We start from the raw sequence: 16,315 nt of genomic DNA, 5'->3' as shown, positions 1-16,315 counted from the left end.
TTAGAAGATGATTTTTTCATGTTAAAATGATTCACTTTGTGTTTCTTTAAATGGGTCAGCTAGTGCTGTAAATTAATTTACACAAAAGGGAGTCAATTTTGAATGTGTGTGTGTGTGGTTTTTGTTTTTAAGGAACAAATCTATTTAGGAAGTGAGATGCACACAGATTCTCCTTCCATTGACCTTTCTTTGTACTGTGCCTTGGGGTTTGCTCTGCTTTGCTTACTCTTACCCCACTTACCTTTTTGAGGTGTGTGAAGGAGGTCATGATGCAAGGGGCATGCCCACCTGGATGAGTCATTGACTTAGCCCCGTACCTTCTGTGATCAGAGGAGCCCATCTTCCCAACATGGTGGTGATGGCATTTGAATAGGGACACGGATTCCCCCCCTCCCTCTGCCCCTAGGCTTTGGTGAGGGTGTTTCTGGCATTTTAGGAGACTATTGGGATCAGAGTAAATAATTCTTTGGTTGTTTTCCTCCTGTTTGATACTCCATAATAGCACTTTATCTCCCATTTAATAACTGTTCATTTCCTAGGGCTGCCACAACAAAGTACCACAAACTGAGTGGCTTAAATAGCAGAAAGGTGTTTTGGAGACTGGAAGTCTAAGATAAGGTGTGGGCAGAACCATGCTCCCAGATCCTTTTAGGGAAGCATCTGTCCATGACTCTCTCCCAGCTTCTGATAGTTCCTTGGTTTATGGCAGCATAACCCCAATCCTCACCCTGTATACATATCTTTGTGTCCAAATTTCCCTGTTTATAAGGACACTGGTGATATTGGGTTAGAGGCCCACCCTACTGCAGTATGGCCTCATCTTAAATAATTACATCTGCAATGACTCTATTTCCAAAAAAGGTCACATTCTGAGGTCCTGGAGGTTAAAATTTCACATATACATAAATTGTGGGGTTGGGTTAAAGTTGGGCGAGACACAATTCAATGCATAATACTGATCATTACTTATCAACTGTTGCTTAACCAATTACTCCTAGATTTAGTGGCACGAAACACCTACATTTATTGTTTCACAGAATCCAGGCAGGACTTAACTGTGTTCTCTGGCTCCGGGTTTCTTCCAGGGCTTCAATCAAGGTTAAAGCAGGGATGAATCTGCTTCCAATTTCATTCAGATCATTGTTGGCAGAATCTGGTTCCTGTGAGTTGTTGGAATCGGAGTCTCTGTTCTTCACAAACTACTGGCTAGAGGCATTTAAGGGCTTGGGTAGCTCACAACTACCTGAGCAAGCAAGCCAGGGCCAAGAGGCAGTGTGGACAAGATGGAAATCACAGCCTTTTATAACTTCATTTTGAAATAATACTATTCACATTGCATTTGTTAGAAACATTTCTCCAGATTCAGCCCACACTTAAGAGGCGGGCATCACACCATGGCATGGCTACCAGGATGCAGGGACCTTGTTAGCCAGGTCACCTCAGAAGCAGGTCGCCTTGGTCTGCCCTCAGAGTCATCTTTCCTTTTCCATGAACGTTAGCACATTTTCGTACCCAAATACTTCACTTGGCCTGCTTCCTGGCCTCTTTTCATTTCGTGCTGTTTCCATTCCTTTCAGATATCATTTTATCATTTTAGACTGAAAGGAGTAGATCATTTTCTCAAAAACTCCAGGATTTCTGTGAATCTTATTGGTGTTCACTGCACCAGGAAAAAAAAGTCACACCCACACAATCTCTTATTCTGGCTTTGGGTCCTATTAAGAAGGCTAAAAGACAATGCCCTTAAACTCCCTAGAAACCCTATTGTTGCATCCAGGGACACCCTTAATCCCTTTAAAGGCTCCTGTGTGGGACCTAGGAACAGTCTGATCCTTTTGCCTTTTTAAAGTCTTAACCCAGGGTGATGCAGTCTTGGTTAGCTTTATCTCAAGACCACATTTTCCTGGTAATACTTAGAAGCTGTGCCTTAATTTTAGCATCTTCTGCTGTCCAAAGAGACTGAGAATTTTCAAAATCAAGCCTTGCTTCCTTTCTGTTTAACAGTTCTTCCCACAATTTATTAGTCCTGCAGTTTATTCTAAATGTTACTGATTGGGGTTACCAGCTGGGACCTCCATTCTTCTCATCCACACAGAAAAGATTTTAAGGCCAATGAAAATGAAAGTAAAGCAAAGTGGGATTTATTGAAAATATACTCCCAGTAAGGAGCAGGGCAGTCCAGAGAAACAATGGCCCTGAACTTCCTGGGTTATATGGTTTAAATGAGGGATTTTCTGGATAGAGATTTTCATTTGCATCCAGAGATGATTGACAGAAAAGTGTTATATAACCATATTTCTTCTGAACATACTCTTACCCATAGTGCATACAGAAAAACTCATGGGGGGAGGGGTAAAAACTGTAATGCAAATTTTATTATAATTAGCCTAGGGCCCCAGTAAGGTCACATTGAGGTCATGTCATTTTCCTTTGTGCTTAGCTAAGAACCAGATGGTTCTGAACTTGCCCACTGGTGGTCTGCTGGCTGCTGGACTGTCCATAGTGAGGGGGTCTGAAGGCAATGTTGGTCTGACCCTGTCAGGACCTCAGGGCAGGCCCCACCCCAGCCACTCATGTCTAACTTCCTAACTAACATAATAGCAAGAAAAAACAAAATGGCACTGTAAACACAGCTTGAAAATCTCCTCAGCTAAATCACCAAGTTCATTAATGCTGTTCAAGACCAAGTTGTGAGATGGAAATATATTTCAACAGCCCCTCCCATACATAAATGCAAATCCTCCTGGTGGACTCTCCCTGTTCCTTTCTTTCCCTCCACCACTCCATTCATTTCCCGTCATAGTTCCTGACTACTTAGGCCAAAGTTTTCATCAGCCCCAGCCCTACTCACATCTTATTTCCAAGAGCTTAAGTATATTAGAGTCAAGTCCATGGACATTTTGGAAGTCCATAGTGATAGAGATTTATCATGTAAACAAACCAATGATAATGTTGTAGTTAGCTAGTATATTATTCCCACTACATTATCTCAATTAAAATATATAAAGCAGCCTTTAAAGATTAACAAAGTCACATCAATATATAAAGTTATCATTGTAATGATGTACATTTCAATAGCTTTGCCACTACTTTTACCATGTACAAAGGGGTTCACAACCCATTTATTCCTCACAAAAGTCCTATGCAGCAGACATTTATGCTCAAAATAGAGACTAGGGAACTGGGGCTCAGATAGGTAAAGTCATTTTTATTAATTATACTGGAAGCCCTGTGCACGGATTCGTGCACCAGTGGGGGTCCCTCGGCCTGGCCTATGGGGATCGGGCTGAAACCGGCTCTTCGACATCCCCTGAGGGGTCCTGGATTGCGAGAGGGTGGTTCTTGGGTGACGCACCCAGGAATCGGGCTCCCTCCTCTCTAGTTCTGGGTGTGTCACCAGAGAACTGCTGCTACCAAGTGACCGCAGCTCAGCAGCTCCTGCATTGAGCGTCTGCCCCCTGGTGGTCAGTGCATGTCATAGCTACTGGCCGGTTGCTTAAGCTTTTATATATATATATATGACTCAGATTGTGTCAACTGACCCCAGGACCCCAGACTCCACACCAATGTAGTATGCTTCACTCTGTATCATAAATGTCCTGCTGGGACACTGTGGAAGGTATAGTTCTTTAAAGTGAGACGTAACAGTCAGTTTTTACTAGGATGATTCCTAGATGTGACTGAATTGTCTCCACATCATTGAGTTTGCACTGCAGACATTATTGCCCTTTGTAGTATGTGCCTTGTTTTGTTTTGGTCCAGAGCTGGATGCCCTGAAGGATGCTTCACCAGACCATCATCTCCCAGAAATTCTCCCTTTATGACATGCTGACTTTATTAATCCTTCCCTTGACTGATCAACACATTTATAACACAGAGTTTGGCTGTCTGAAAATATGTGCTGATAGCTTTCAGTAGTGGATTTGAACATCTGCTGAAAGTTTGGCTGTGTTTGTAGTTCTAGTTAGAACATGAGCTCTGAGCCTGAAGGGTAAAAGGGGAAAAAAAGTTAATATAGAATCCTCTATCTGTGTGGATTTGTCATTTTGGAGTTTGTAATGATTTAGATGGGGCTGACACAAAACTGCTGAACTTGGAATTGAACGACTTAAAGGATTGGGTCTATCTCTGCTTCAGTGACCTTGGCCCAGCCTCAGGGTTTCAGCATGTCAGAGGTGAAGGTGCCCAGGGAATGACTTGGTATATCTCTTTGTTAAATAGATGAGGACATTTGAGGCTTGGGAAAATGGAATGACACTTACAGAGTAGCCAGTTTGTAGTAAATCCAGGCCTAGAAGTTAAATTTTTTTTTGTTAATCCTCATTTGAGGATATTTTCCATTGCTTTTTAGAGAGAGTGGAAGGGAGAAGGAGAGACAGAGAGAAACATCGACGTGAGAGAGACACATCAATTGTTTGCCTCCTGCATGCACCCTGACCAGGGCCGGGGAACCTGCAACCAAAGTACATGCCCTTGACCGGAATTGAACCTGGAATCCTTCAGTCTGATGGCCAACACTCTATAGATACTAATTTAATGCTCATTCTGAGTTCATTCATTCCATCACATAATGTTTTTGGGTTTTGATAATATAATAATTGTCAAATAATTTATTATAGAAATTGTATTATCATGTTAGTTGTATTTTTACCACTAGCAAGCCAGCTGGGGTACCAGACATAATTGACTTTGCCTGAAGCAGTGGGCAAGGTAATGAGTAAATAATTCTAATACTAATAATGATAAAATGCAACATTTACTAGTATTTGTTGTTCCATATGTATAAGGTATATAATAATTTCATGTACTAACTCATTTAATTTCATAACAGCCATTTGAAATCTGTGTTATTGTTACATCATCCCCATCTTATAGAGGAGGAAACTAAGAAAATGGCCACAGAGCTAGAGAGTGCCAGCTCTGGGATTTGAGGTTCAGCATCTGATGATATAACTCACTCTCTGACACTACTGAACTGCTTCTGCCATGTGCTACACTGCAGAGAAGTTCCTGGCCTAGCATCTTGAGCTTCTCAGTGCCTGCCCCACATGGAAGTAGTGTTGGGCTCTGTCCACTAAAACACAGAAGCAGAAGCAGATAGGTTTGCTATTGCAATAATGCAATGCAATTTGGCTCTAACTTCCTGGAGTTAATAAAGACTTTAACAGATAAGGGCACAGTCCTCTCTAAGATCACCCTCCTTCAGACACCACCTACAATCTTTTGGGATTCCAGGCTATCTAAACATCTGACCAAGTGGCTATAAATTCCAGGTTTCTCACTCGGGTTCAACAATGTATTATAAGGAATGGCGACACCCAGGATAGTGCTAGACTTATGATTACAGCTTTGTTACAATAGGTAGAAATCAGGAGCAGATAAAATGCATGGGATGAGGCCCGGGAGGGTCCTAAGTACAGAGTTTTTGTGCCCTCTTCTTGTAGAGTCAGGAAGCACCACTCACTCTCCAGATACATTGATGTGTTCACCAAGCAGGAAGCTCAACCGAGCTTCACTGTCCAGTATTTTGATTGGGGTTTTGGTACTTAGGCCTGATCAATTGAATCATTGGCTATGTGACTGAAACTCAATCTCCAGCCTTCCTCCCCTCTCTAGAGGTTAAGCTATCATCATTAGGCAAAAGTCTAATCCCTCTAATTCCATGGTTGGTCTTTACAGCATTGCTAGTCCCATCTTGAAATTATCTAAGGACTAACCATGAGTCACCTCATTAACGTAAACTACCAGGGCCCACCATGAATAACAAAGACACTCCAATCAATTAGGAAATTCCAAGGGTTTAGGTACAGTGATGGCGAACCTATGACACGCGTGTCAGAGGTGACACATGAACTCATTATTTTGGTTGATTTTTCTTTGTTAAATGGCATTTAAATATATAAAATAAATATCAAAAATATAAATCTTTGTTTTACTATGGTTTCAAATATCAAAAAATTTCTATATGTGACATGGCACCAGAGTTAAGTTAGGGTTTTTCAAAATGCTGACACGCCAAGCTCAAAAGGTTCGCCATCACTGGTTTAGGACCTTCACCCAAAGACTTGGGGCAAAAACCAGATAAAGTCTTTATTATATACAGCTACATCAGAAAACTTCTTTCTAGTGATAAAGAGCAAGGATAACATCATAAGAATCTCTAAATTTTTTGTGGTTATGTGGCAGGATAGTAAGAAGCTAGAAAAATTCTTGGCAAGAGAAATGGAGAAACTGAGACAAGAAAATTAAACAAGGCCAAGCAGCTCGGGCAGCTTATAGCCAACTTGTGAATCATAAGAGCTTATCCTTCCCAACCAAGGACATTCTAGAGCAAATGGTTTATACAGAGAATGCATAGCTTAAATCTCCCTGGCCTGGGAAATTAGAGAACAAAGACCCAATTAATGTCATTTGTGCCAGCTACACCCAAGGACAAATGAAGTCTGGGGACAAATAACAAAAACCCCAAAAGCATTTGGATGGTTTCACTTGAAGGGGGAATGTTAGGTAGGTAGATAGCTGCTAGGGAAGGAGAAAGGGAAGCGGGGAGAAAGTGGGGAGTTTTTCTTACCCATTGAACAAAGAAGTCAGCAGTCATGGGACTTGCCAAGATTAAGTCATCAGATGTTTTCATAAGTTCTGAGAAAAGCCACAACACTTTAAAAGGGGGACCTTGAAACCTATAGAGGAGAAAACTATAAAACTCTTGAACACGCACCAGTTGGGGCACTCAGATTAGCTGAGTTGCCTGCTTGTGCTTTATGCCAAGTATATTCTTCATAAATTAGCTTGCTTTGCTTCAACACTGCTTCTGTCATTTGTCAGAATTCTTTCTCACGAGAAACAAGAGGTGAGGAGGGGAGAGCCCCCACCAACTGTGATGGCTTTCCTGTAAGTTACTTGCCACGTTCATGTACATTATCTCATTTAGCCTCATAACACTCCTTTGTAGAAGATAATTATTGATGTCTTTGTTTTACACATGGATAAACTGAGACTAAGTGAAATTATAAATATTGTACATGAACTAGTAACAATTGGTGTTGGAGTATAAAGCCAAGTTTTCTAATTTTACGTCATCAGCCCTTTTTCTCTTTATTAAAAGAATAGTAGAAGATAATAATAGAGATTGAGATGCTTTGAATACTTAATTGTTTTTGTTCCCTGAAAATGCAGGATGAGAATGGACTTGCCCAGGATAGAACAGGAAATGAGGACTGTGAGTATCTGGGAGTTAGGCTTCTTCCCAATGTGGCAATAGATTTCCTCTCTAGTTTTCTTTATGTGTTTATTTGGGGGAGGTTATGCATTGATTCTGTGTCAGGCCTCATCCAAGAACTGAATACACAGACAAAGATACAGCCCCAGGCTTTTTTGAAGGGGAGATGGTCAGTAAACAAAAGATGGCAATATGATGTGGCTGGAGAAACAATAGAGTGAAGCACTTAGGACGGGCACCTAAGAAGGACAGGGTAGGAAGAAGAGGGAAGCAGGAAAGATTTCCTGAGGGAGATAAAATGATAGCTGATGCTCTGAAACAAACAGGCCTCCAGTTCTATAAGTGAGTTAAACTGGGGGACTGCACTCTCTTTCATCTGTCCAGGAGACTGATGTTCTTTGATCTGTTTGCATTTGCCTCAGCTGTGACTAGAACCCCAACATAGGAGAAATGGAGGCCCCCCCAGACAAAGGGGCTCAGGTGTGAGGGTATAGGCATTGGTAATGCTGAGGGGATATAATGTGTCAGGGCCTTTATCAAGTTTCTCATCTGTAAAGTGAGGACTTTGGACTTCCCTATGATCCCTGGAGTTCCTTCTGCCTCTAACATTTCATTCTTTTGCAATTTTATGAAAAATGCTTTGCAAAGCAAATGAATAGTGTAAACAAGATTATAAAGAGAATGTTTGCCTTCTTAAGGAAATAAATTGTTTTCAAGCATATCAGGAACACTAATTTGCATATAAACAATGCAAATTCTATATGGAGGGGAGAAGGCTGTTTTCTTACTCTACATTTATTATGAAGTGATAGAGCTGCATTCCTTTTAAATATTCTATACTTTTGAATATTCAGTTTCTTGAATGTTCACAATATTTGATTGTTCTCTGAATTAGCCTGAATTTTCTTATATTATTTCTTCATTCAATGGTGATAGCAGACAGGATTTGTTTTCCTAAGAAGGATTTGGGTAAATTAATCTTATGTTAGAGATATTGGCTGAACTCCACCCCACTTCCAGTTACCTTGGATTGGCATAGGACTACCCAGCAAAGTTTTTAATAGTCTGTTGGAATTCAAAGCCCTGCCTATGCTTGTAACTCCCAATGTCTTATGGTCTTTCTGCATCTTTCTCTCCTATAACTTTGAATGCTTCCCTCCCTCTTATCAATCAAACTACATAGACTTACACTAATAATTAACATTTTGCAAGTATTTTATTTATTTAGACAACTATCAAAGATTTGGACATCCTACAGCAATAGCACCATGCACACAACAAAGCCTTTTTTTCTGGTTCTACTCTCCTCGTGCCTCATCCCCTGCTCCTACATCCTCTTTCTCTTCTCCCCTTTGTCCTCTCCCTACCCCCAATTCCCCTGTCCCCACCCTTATCAGAAGCAAAAAACATTCATTCCTGTCTTAAGCACAACAGTTTACGTGGTATCACTTCCTGTAGCTCGGGTATATTCTTGAAGTTTTCTTCTCTACTTCTAAGTGGCTGTTCAAAAATACTGCAAATACATTTTAAATGTTGGGCCAGAGTAAGTTCAGGAAAGGATATCATAAGGAAGTATGCTTTCACTAAGATGGATGTGTGAAGCTGGGCAAGTAAAGCATTGGGGGATGAGTTTCCAGGCAGAAGGAAGAGCCTATGCAAACCATAAAAGCACATGGGAGCAGGGCAGAACCTCAAGTAATTCTGTGATGGAGCTTAGAGTGGTTAAGGGGTTGGGGAGGGGTGTGACTTACAAAAAGATGGAATTGGAGGAGAAGCAGCTATCACATCACAAATGAGTTTGGTATATTATATGTTTCTGCAGTAGGTGATGGGAACCCAGAGAAGCCTGATAGCACCAATGAGATAGAGCAGCAGAGCTGGTTGCAGAGTTGCCAGATAGACTAGTACTATGTTGGCAGAAAGACTAGTGCCCTGGAGTAGGGCAGGGACAAGGGGAGCAGAGGAAAGGATATATTTCAGAGTGAAATAGGAAGCCAATAAAAGTTGTAGTTAATTTGTATGGGATGGGGAGAAAAAACAAGCCTAGGAAAACACTGAATTTCTGCCTTAAATTCTTATTTGCCAAGTTAGGGAATGCAGGAAAGAAAGGATAAAATTTAATTTAGTTTCTTTTGTACTATTTTAATAAATTGAGCAGAGGTGACAAGTACTTGGATGTCATTTATGGCACACCTCAGGCAGTAGGTTGAACAAGTGAAAAGTCATGACTGTTCAGCCACCTATTTGTGGAAAATGTCTGGGACATAACCCCTGTTTATCTAACAAGTTCTGGCCATATCATTGCATATAAGCCATGGTCCACAATTTCATTTTTCATGTCACTGTAAACTTGCTCCCTGGCTATCAGAAATGAGACTTGATAATGGCTGAGGATGTTCTGCTTTGCTTTTTAATTGGTGTATCACAGTTTAAATTTAGCATGGGACAAATGAATCAGTAGATTTTTCTCTAGTCACCACCTTCAAACATGCTTGGTCAAATGCTTTCCCCACCCCTCTCCCATACCTTGGTAATATTTCAAGAAGACTGAATACATTTCAGGTCATTTTTATTTTATTTTATCCATTTAATTTTAATGTATATGCCCGGTGTTTCAGTAACTATTTTAACCACTGGGTTTACTCAGGTTTCTTAAATTTTTTTTCAAGTATAGTTGACATTCAGTATTATTTTATACTAGAGGCCTGGTGCACAAAATTCGTGCACGGGGAGGGAGGTTGGGGTGGGGGGTTCCCTCAGCCTGGCCTGTGCCCTCTCGCAGTCTGGGACCCCTCGCTCTTTACCACACACCTGCTTGCTGCTCCCTACTGCTCAGCTCACTGATCCTTAGTGCTGCCATGGAGGCTCCTGCCACTGCTGCTGCACTCGTCAGCCATGAGCCCGGCTTCTGGCTGAGGGTGCTCCCCCTGTGGGAGTGCACTGACCACCAGGCGGCAGCTCCTACATTGAGTGTCTGCCCCCTGATGAACAGTTAATAGCGACCAGTCATTCCATCCATTTGGTTGATTTGCATATTAGGGTTTTATTATATAGGATAGGCTATTGAATGTGAACTGTAAATGAAAAATAAATTTAAAAAAGAACCAAATAAAATTTTAGATCTATATTTAATTCTCACCTGATAATGTTTTTAAAATTGATTTTTAGAGAGAGAAACATCCATGTGACAGAGAAATACCAGTAAGCTGCCTCTGCACCTGCTGACCCACCGGGATCTAACCTAAACCTAAGTATGTGCCCTAACCTAGAATCCAACAGGAAATCCTTTGGTGTACAGGTTGAGACTCCAACCAATTGAGCCACCTGGCGAGGGCAGATCTGCAAAAAAAAATTTTTAATGTACCTCTAGGCCCTGGTCAGTGTGAATCAGTAGTTAGAGTGTCCTCCCATGCACCAAAGGGTCATGGGTTCAATTCCAGGTGAGGGCACATACACAGGTTGTGGGTTCCATCTCTGTTGGATTGCTTGGGCAACTGATCGGTGTTCCTTTTTCTCTTTCCCTCTCCCTTCCTCTCTCTCTAGAATCAATGAAAAAACATATCCTTAGAAGAGGACTTAAAAAGAAAAATAAATGCTGGTTTGGTTCAGTAGATAGTGTTTCTGCAGGCAAAATGAAGGGTACCAGGTTGGATTCCAATCAAGGGCGTGTAACTGGGTTGCAGGCTCAATCCAGGGCCCTGGTTGGGGATTCAGCAAGAGGCAACCAATTGATGTCTCTCACATTAGTTTCTGTCTTTCTCCCTCCCTTCCACTCTCTGTAAAAAAAATAAAATAAAAAAATCAATGCAAAAATGTCCTCAGGTGAGGATTAACCAAAACAAACAAACAAACACCCATCCCCAGTGTGATTACTGAAGAAGCATATGAAATATTTGCTGAATGAATGGGAAAGGATGGGACTTTGCTTTCTAACTGTTTTAGCAACTCTGCAAGCCAGAGGGTTTATTTTAATTTTTATTGATTGATTATTTTAGAGAGAGAAAGGGAGCGAGAGAAACAGCAGTGTATTGTTCCACTTATTATGCTCTCTTTGGTTGCTTCTTGTCTGTGCCCTGACCAGGGACCCAACCTGCAACCTTGCTGTATCAGGAGGAGGTTCTAACCCACTGTGCTGCGGGTTGCCTGTCAGGGCCCCTCAACAAAACCCCTCTGGCATGCCCTGGCCCCTGCTCTGGGCCAGAGCTCCTCTGTCACAGCACAGGTTTGGGTTCCATTCTATTAGGGCACCTACTTAAGTTTCGGGTTGGCTCCCGGGTCGGGTCTGACTGCTGCTCGGGAAGTGACTGGAGACCATTGAGGTCCGTGTGCTCTAGTCATTTGGCGGGGAGCTGGGGTTCCATTGCAGACATGGCCGACTCCAATTCCCACTAACCACGGTCCTCCATCGAGGACGACTTCAACTATGGCAGCTGCGTGGCCTCCACCAGCGTACACATCCGCATGGGTAGGTTGTCCCCTCTGTGGCTTGCCAGGCCTGGCTGCTGTGCAGTCACTCCGGGAGGCAGATTTCCGGGTTCCCAGGGAGAGTGGGGTCCCAGAGGGAAAGCACTTCGCTCAGCCTCCCTTCGGGGCTCCCGGGCCAGCGTGGAGCGCCCATCCTGTGCAGGGCTTGGAGGGAAGAGCAGCCCCAGGGAGGCCTCCTAGCTGGGTGCTGAGAAAACAAAACTGGAGCCCTTCCTCCTTGAACCCTGTCATCTTCAGTGTTGAAAGGGACAGATGAAAGCCTCAGCAGCCTTACTGGGTCATCTTTAAATGAAGATGTTATATTTGTTCGGTGGAAATAAGTTTATTGTGTAATCAATATTGTGTAATCATTGTGATTTATTGTGTAATCATTGAGATTACACAATAACCTGCATTGAGTTATCTGCTGGGATTTTGTGCTTTAGGGCATGTGAACGCATTTTATTTTATTTGACGCAGCCTCACATCCACCAGCCTTGTGCAGCACGCAGCCATGCCCACCTGCTCTTGCTGGTCATTACCCGTGAGGGCATCCAGGATAATTTGCATATTCCTCTATTATTATATAGGATTAGTTTAATGAGTATAGCATAATGGTCAGACATTTATATAATTTATGAAGTGATCCCCCAGTAAGTCTAGTGCCCACATTGCACCATACATAGTTATTACAATATAGAGGCCTGGTGCACAAAATTTGTGTATGGGCGGGGGGTGGGGGTGGTGGATCCCTCAGCCTGGCCTGCATCCTTTCCAATCTGGGATCCCTCTTGCAATCCAAAACTACTGGCTCCTAACCGCTCACCTGCCTGCCTGCCTGATGCCCCTAACTACCTATCTGCTCTCCCTTCCTCTCTGCATGCAGACGTGCTGAGACCCCGGCGCAGGTGTGCTGAGAGGTCTTCACTGCAGCCCCGCCCCCATCCTGATTGGTTGTTACATGATGGCGTCTTGGACAATTTGCATATTCCTCTATTATTAGTATAGATTATTGACTATATTCCCTATGCTGTCTTTTACATTCCCCAAACTATTTTTTAATACAAATTTGTACTTCTTAATCCCTCCACTTTTTAAAAAATATCTGGTAATTTTTAATGGTGAGAAAAGTTTAATTGTAGTATTTAACAGTTCTTTTAGGTATTAAGAAGTTCTTACCAGTCTACACAAGACTACTATCTGATACCCAGTTTATAGCATCTCCTCTCTCTGAATCTTCTAAGTCAGATGGGGAAGAAGTGACTAGTAAAAAGAGAAGCTTTTTTCTTTAACTGGTCATGCAATTGTGATTCTCATTTGGGTTGGGATCCTGGAATGCAATACATGTCCTGCAAGGCCATCACATCCCTCTGTCTGGCAGGTGCCCTTATGGGCTAGAGCTCACAGAAATTAGACATGGAAACTTATCACAATTTGCTGACATAGAAACTTCTTTTGGAAGGTGGAGGTTCCCATCCAAATTATTCCAGGGTTTTCTCACTGCATTTCAAGACCCCGAGAAAAGTCCCTCATAATTTTGTTACTTTTTTTTTTAAGTGAAACAGAGGGTATGTTTTCCTGATATATGTTGAAAATAAGGGGGAGTTAGAGGCTTGGTGGAATTGGGCAAAGGAGGGGGAAATGGGGACATCTGTAATAATGTCAACAATAAAAATGAAGCTAAAAAAGGAAAAAGAAAATAAAGTGAGCTCTATAAGTGGTATGTGTACAATTAAATGGAAATTATCTCTTCAACTCAAATCAAATTTAAAACTCTCTGAAAACAAAGACTATTTTCACCACAGATGGAAACTATGTAATAAATTCTTTTTTTCCCTAAACCTTTCTTCAATTTTCTAATTTAAAGAAATTACTGAAAATACATGAATTATGCAGCTTATCTTTCAGATGAAAAAGAATTTTCTTCTTGGATTGGATGGCTCCATTTTATTAATAGCAATAAAATTTTCCATGTTCTTTTGTATCAAATAGGATGCAAACTATAATATGCAGGAGCCTTTCCAGCAATATCAGAAATGGATGAATAATTATAAAAGCTACTTGAAATTGAAAACATTTTAATTTGTCATTACTTCAATGTGTTCAGAAAGGATCTGAATAGTTTTATTGACCATAAAAAGGAAGGGTGTGATATTCTTTCTCATTATGAAATTAAGTTCTTAATATAACACTTTTACTGGAAGTTAAATAAACAACTCTCATCTGGTTTCCTCTAAAGATGTCATCATGACTGAAGACTTCTCAGCCATGGATGTGTTGGTCTTATTATTACATGGGGATACTGCACTTCAAAACTCACTTTAATTTGAAAAATATTTTTCTTTGCAGGTTATAAAAATGAGGTCATACTTGTCTAGTTAGAACTTCCTAACTTTATGTCGCATGAATTCATGTGGCAACAACTGTAGAATTTTCATAGGTCATGGTAGCAGGAACTGAATATGAGAGTCTAAAATAGGAAGTTTTGTTGTATAACTATGTAAAAGTAGCTGTGATTACTAGGGTCATTCCAAGGCAAAATTTCAAAGCTATTTAAAAAAAATTATGTCTCTGTTTTCTTTTGGTCTACATTATACCAACAATTACCAAATTCTTATTTGTCTCTTAAGAATATTTTATTAAGACCTACTCTAGTTAGCATGTGTGTTTTTTTATGTTTTGGAAAATAACATTTCAAGATATGCTGTGTGCTTCCAGGTTAGTGATAGAATTTTCCTTTGTCACTTGTGAATTTTTCATTTATCAGCTTTCCACTAAGATATTTAGATCTTAGTGATAAGGGAAGGCAGGTCTATACAAGGATTCTGACCTGCTCTAGCACATTTGCATCCCCCCCCACCCCATAATATCGCTTTAGGGTTAATACAGTATACTGTTTGGCAGTCTTGATGCAGCCAGAGGACTGATCTAATTCTGATCTTTCCAGAGTTCAACTCTTATCCCTTAATAGCCCTATGACCTTGTGCCATTAACATAGTCAGTTTAAGTCTCACTGTTTCACCTTTAAAATGGGAAGAAATAATATCCACATAAAACGTGGTGTGGGGATTAAATTAACATGTAAATTAAATGGAAAATTCTTGACATATAGTAGGCATGCAATCAATGGTAGTATCTGTTTACCATAAAGCAAAACAAAACTAAAAAACCTTTAAAAATTAGTCATCTATTTAATTTAAATCAATACTTCTTGACAATAACACCAGAAACTATTTTTCTATTTACCTAACAGATAAAATTCTTGATGCATAGAGAATGAAGTTTATAATAATTTGAAATCTAAATGCTACCAACTTGTTCTCCCCTCCCAACAAGAGGTTTCTATAAATAGTGACACCTGCAATTTACAGATGGGTATATACAATATGCCATAAATAAAACTTAATTTATTATTTTCATTTTAACAACTTTCAGAATGAATTTAGTGTCTGGATTGACATTACAAAGATATATATTTTCTTCTACATACACGGAGATGACATTAGTAATTGAGTTATTATATACACAGATTATTTAGAACTTAAAAGATTTATATAAATTCAGCTTTATTTTAATTTGATGGATAAAGTGATGTAGGGTGGGGGATAGAAAGGGAGGGAGGGAGAGAAGGAGGGAGGGAGAGAGAGAGAGGAAGAGAGAGAGAAAGATTGAAATATGTAATTAAGAAAGAAAGTAAGACTATGTTCTCTTCTGTCTTATAGCCTGAAGAATAAGTAGTGAAAGCATCAATCAAGATGAGAAAAAAAATATCAGGATTTCTCTGCCATGGAGAATTACTTATCAACCACCAGAGGAGAAATCTTTCTTGAACAATGAACATTTTTACGAGGATTCACAGATTAACATGTGACCAATCTTAGTTTTGGAAAGTAAATGAGCTTTATTTATTTCTTCTTCTTGTTTTTTTTTTTAATTTTGTGGTAAGTTGTGATGTTTGGATGGATTTTTAAATTCTCTTCTGATAATATATTTAGCACATGTTCTAAATTATACTCCTATACCAAACAGTGAAAGCATCATTTAAACTTAAAGACAATGGAAAAATCTAAATCTCCAGTTTATTCTAGATTTCTTTAACATATAAAATTATTCTATTAAATCCTGGATGATTGTTATGTAAAGCACCTCTATCAAGAAAGAAACACTATTTTTTCATCATGTGGAACATGACTGTGGCAACATGCCCTAAATGGGAAAGAATCACTCACTGGTCCTTCTCATCTCACCTTACAAAATGTGAGTCAGCCTTGCCATCTGAACAGCGAGAATGAAGAAGGCAAATAAAAGAAAAACCCTCATCTCTGTTTTCTGATCATTCAAAAAACAGCTTCTCAAGGTTAAGCCAAATCCTCTTTGCAAGCTGCCAAAATAATAGCTTAGGAAAAGAATTAGTTTGCCTGCATGATGATCCTCTTAGGCAAAAATGTCTTCACAGCAGTTGACCTTGATGAAATGTTTTCCCAAAGGCATCCAAAGGAAGAATTATAAATCCCAGAACAGGAGAGAAGTAAATGAATAATTCTTATGAAGTTGGCCTGACTTAAGGGCTTCGATGTGGGGTACTGTGATTTGGAAATAAGTGGGTGAATTCTGAAGAATGACAGCCTTGGG

At 40.3% G+C, this 16,315-nt stretch overlaps 1 protein-coding gene across 2 annotated transcripts in view; it reads left to right on the top strand.

Annotated features, from left to right (window-relative positions):
* ZMAT4 (zinc finger matrin-type 4) overlaps nucleotides 1-15,909 on the top strand; it is a 321,014-nt gene extending 305,105 nt beyond the window's left edge. For both annotated transcript variants that reach the window (XM_023751814.1, XM_006086256.3), the window contains one exon: nucleotides 15,406-15,909. In XM_023751814.1, coding sequence (XP_023607582.1) covers nucleotides 15,406-15,421 — 16 coding nt within the window. In that variant the 3' untranslated portion in view covers nucleotides 15,422-15,909. The remainder of the gene's footprint in view (nucleotides 1-15,405) is intronic.
* The last annotated feature ends 406 nt before the right edge of the window (nucleotides 15,910-16,315 follow it).

The sequence above is a fragment of the Myotis lucifugus genome, unplaced genomic scaffold (genome assembly GCF_000147115.1).
Source record: "Myotis lucifugus unplaced genomic scaffold, Myoluc2.0 scaffold_26, whole genome shotgun sequence".
Classification (NCBI taxonomy): domain Eukaryota; kingdom Metazoa; phylum Chordata; class Mammalia; order Chiroptera; family Vespertilionidae; genus Myotis; species Myotis lucifugus.
The sequence above is the reverse complement of the archived record's forward strand: the minus strand, read 5'-3'. Positions and strand labels throughout refer to the sequence as shown.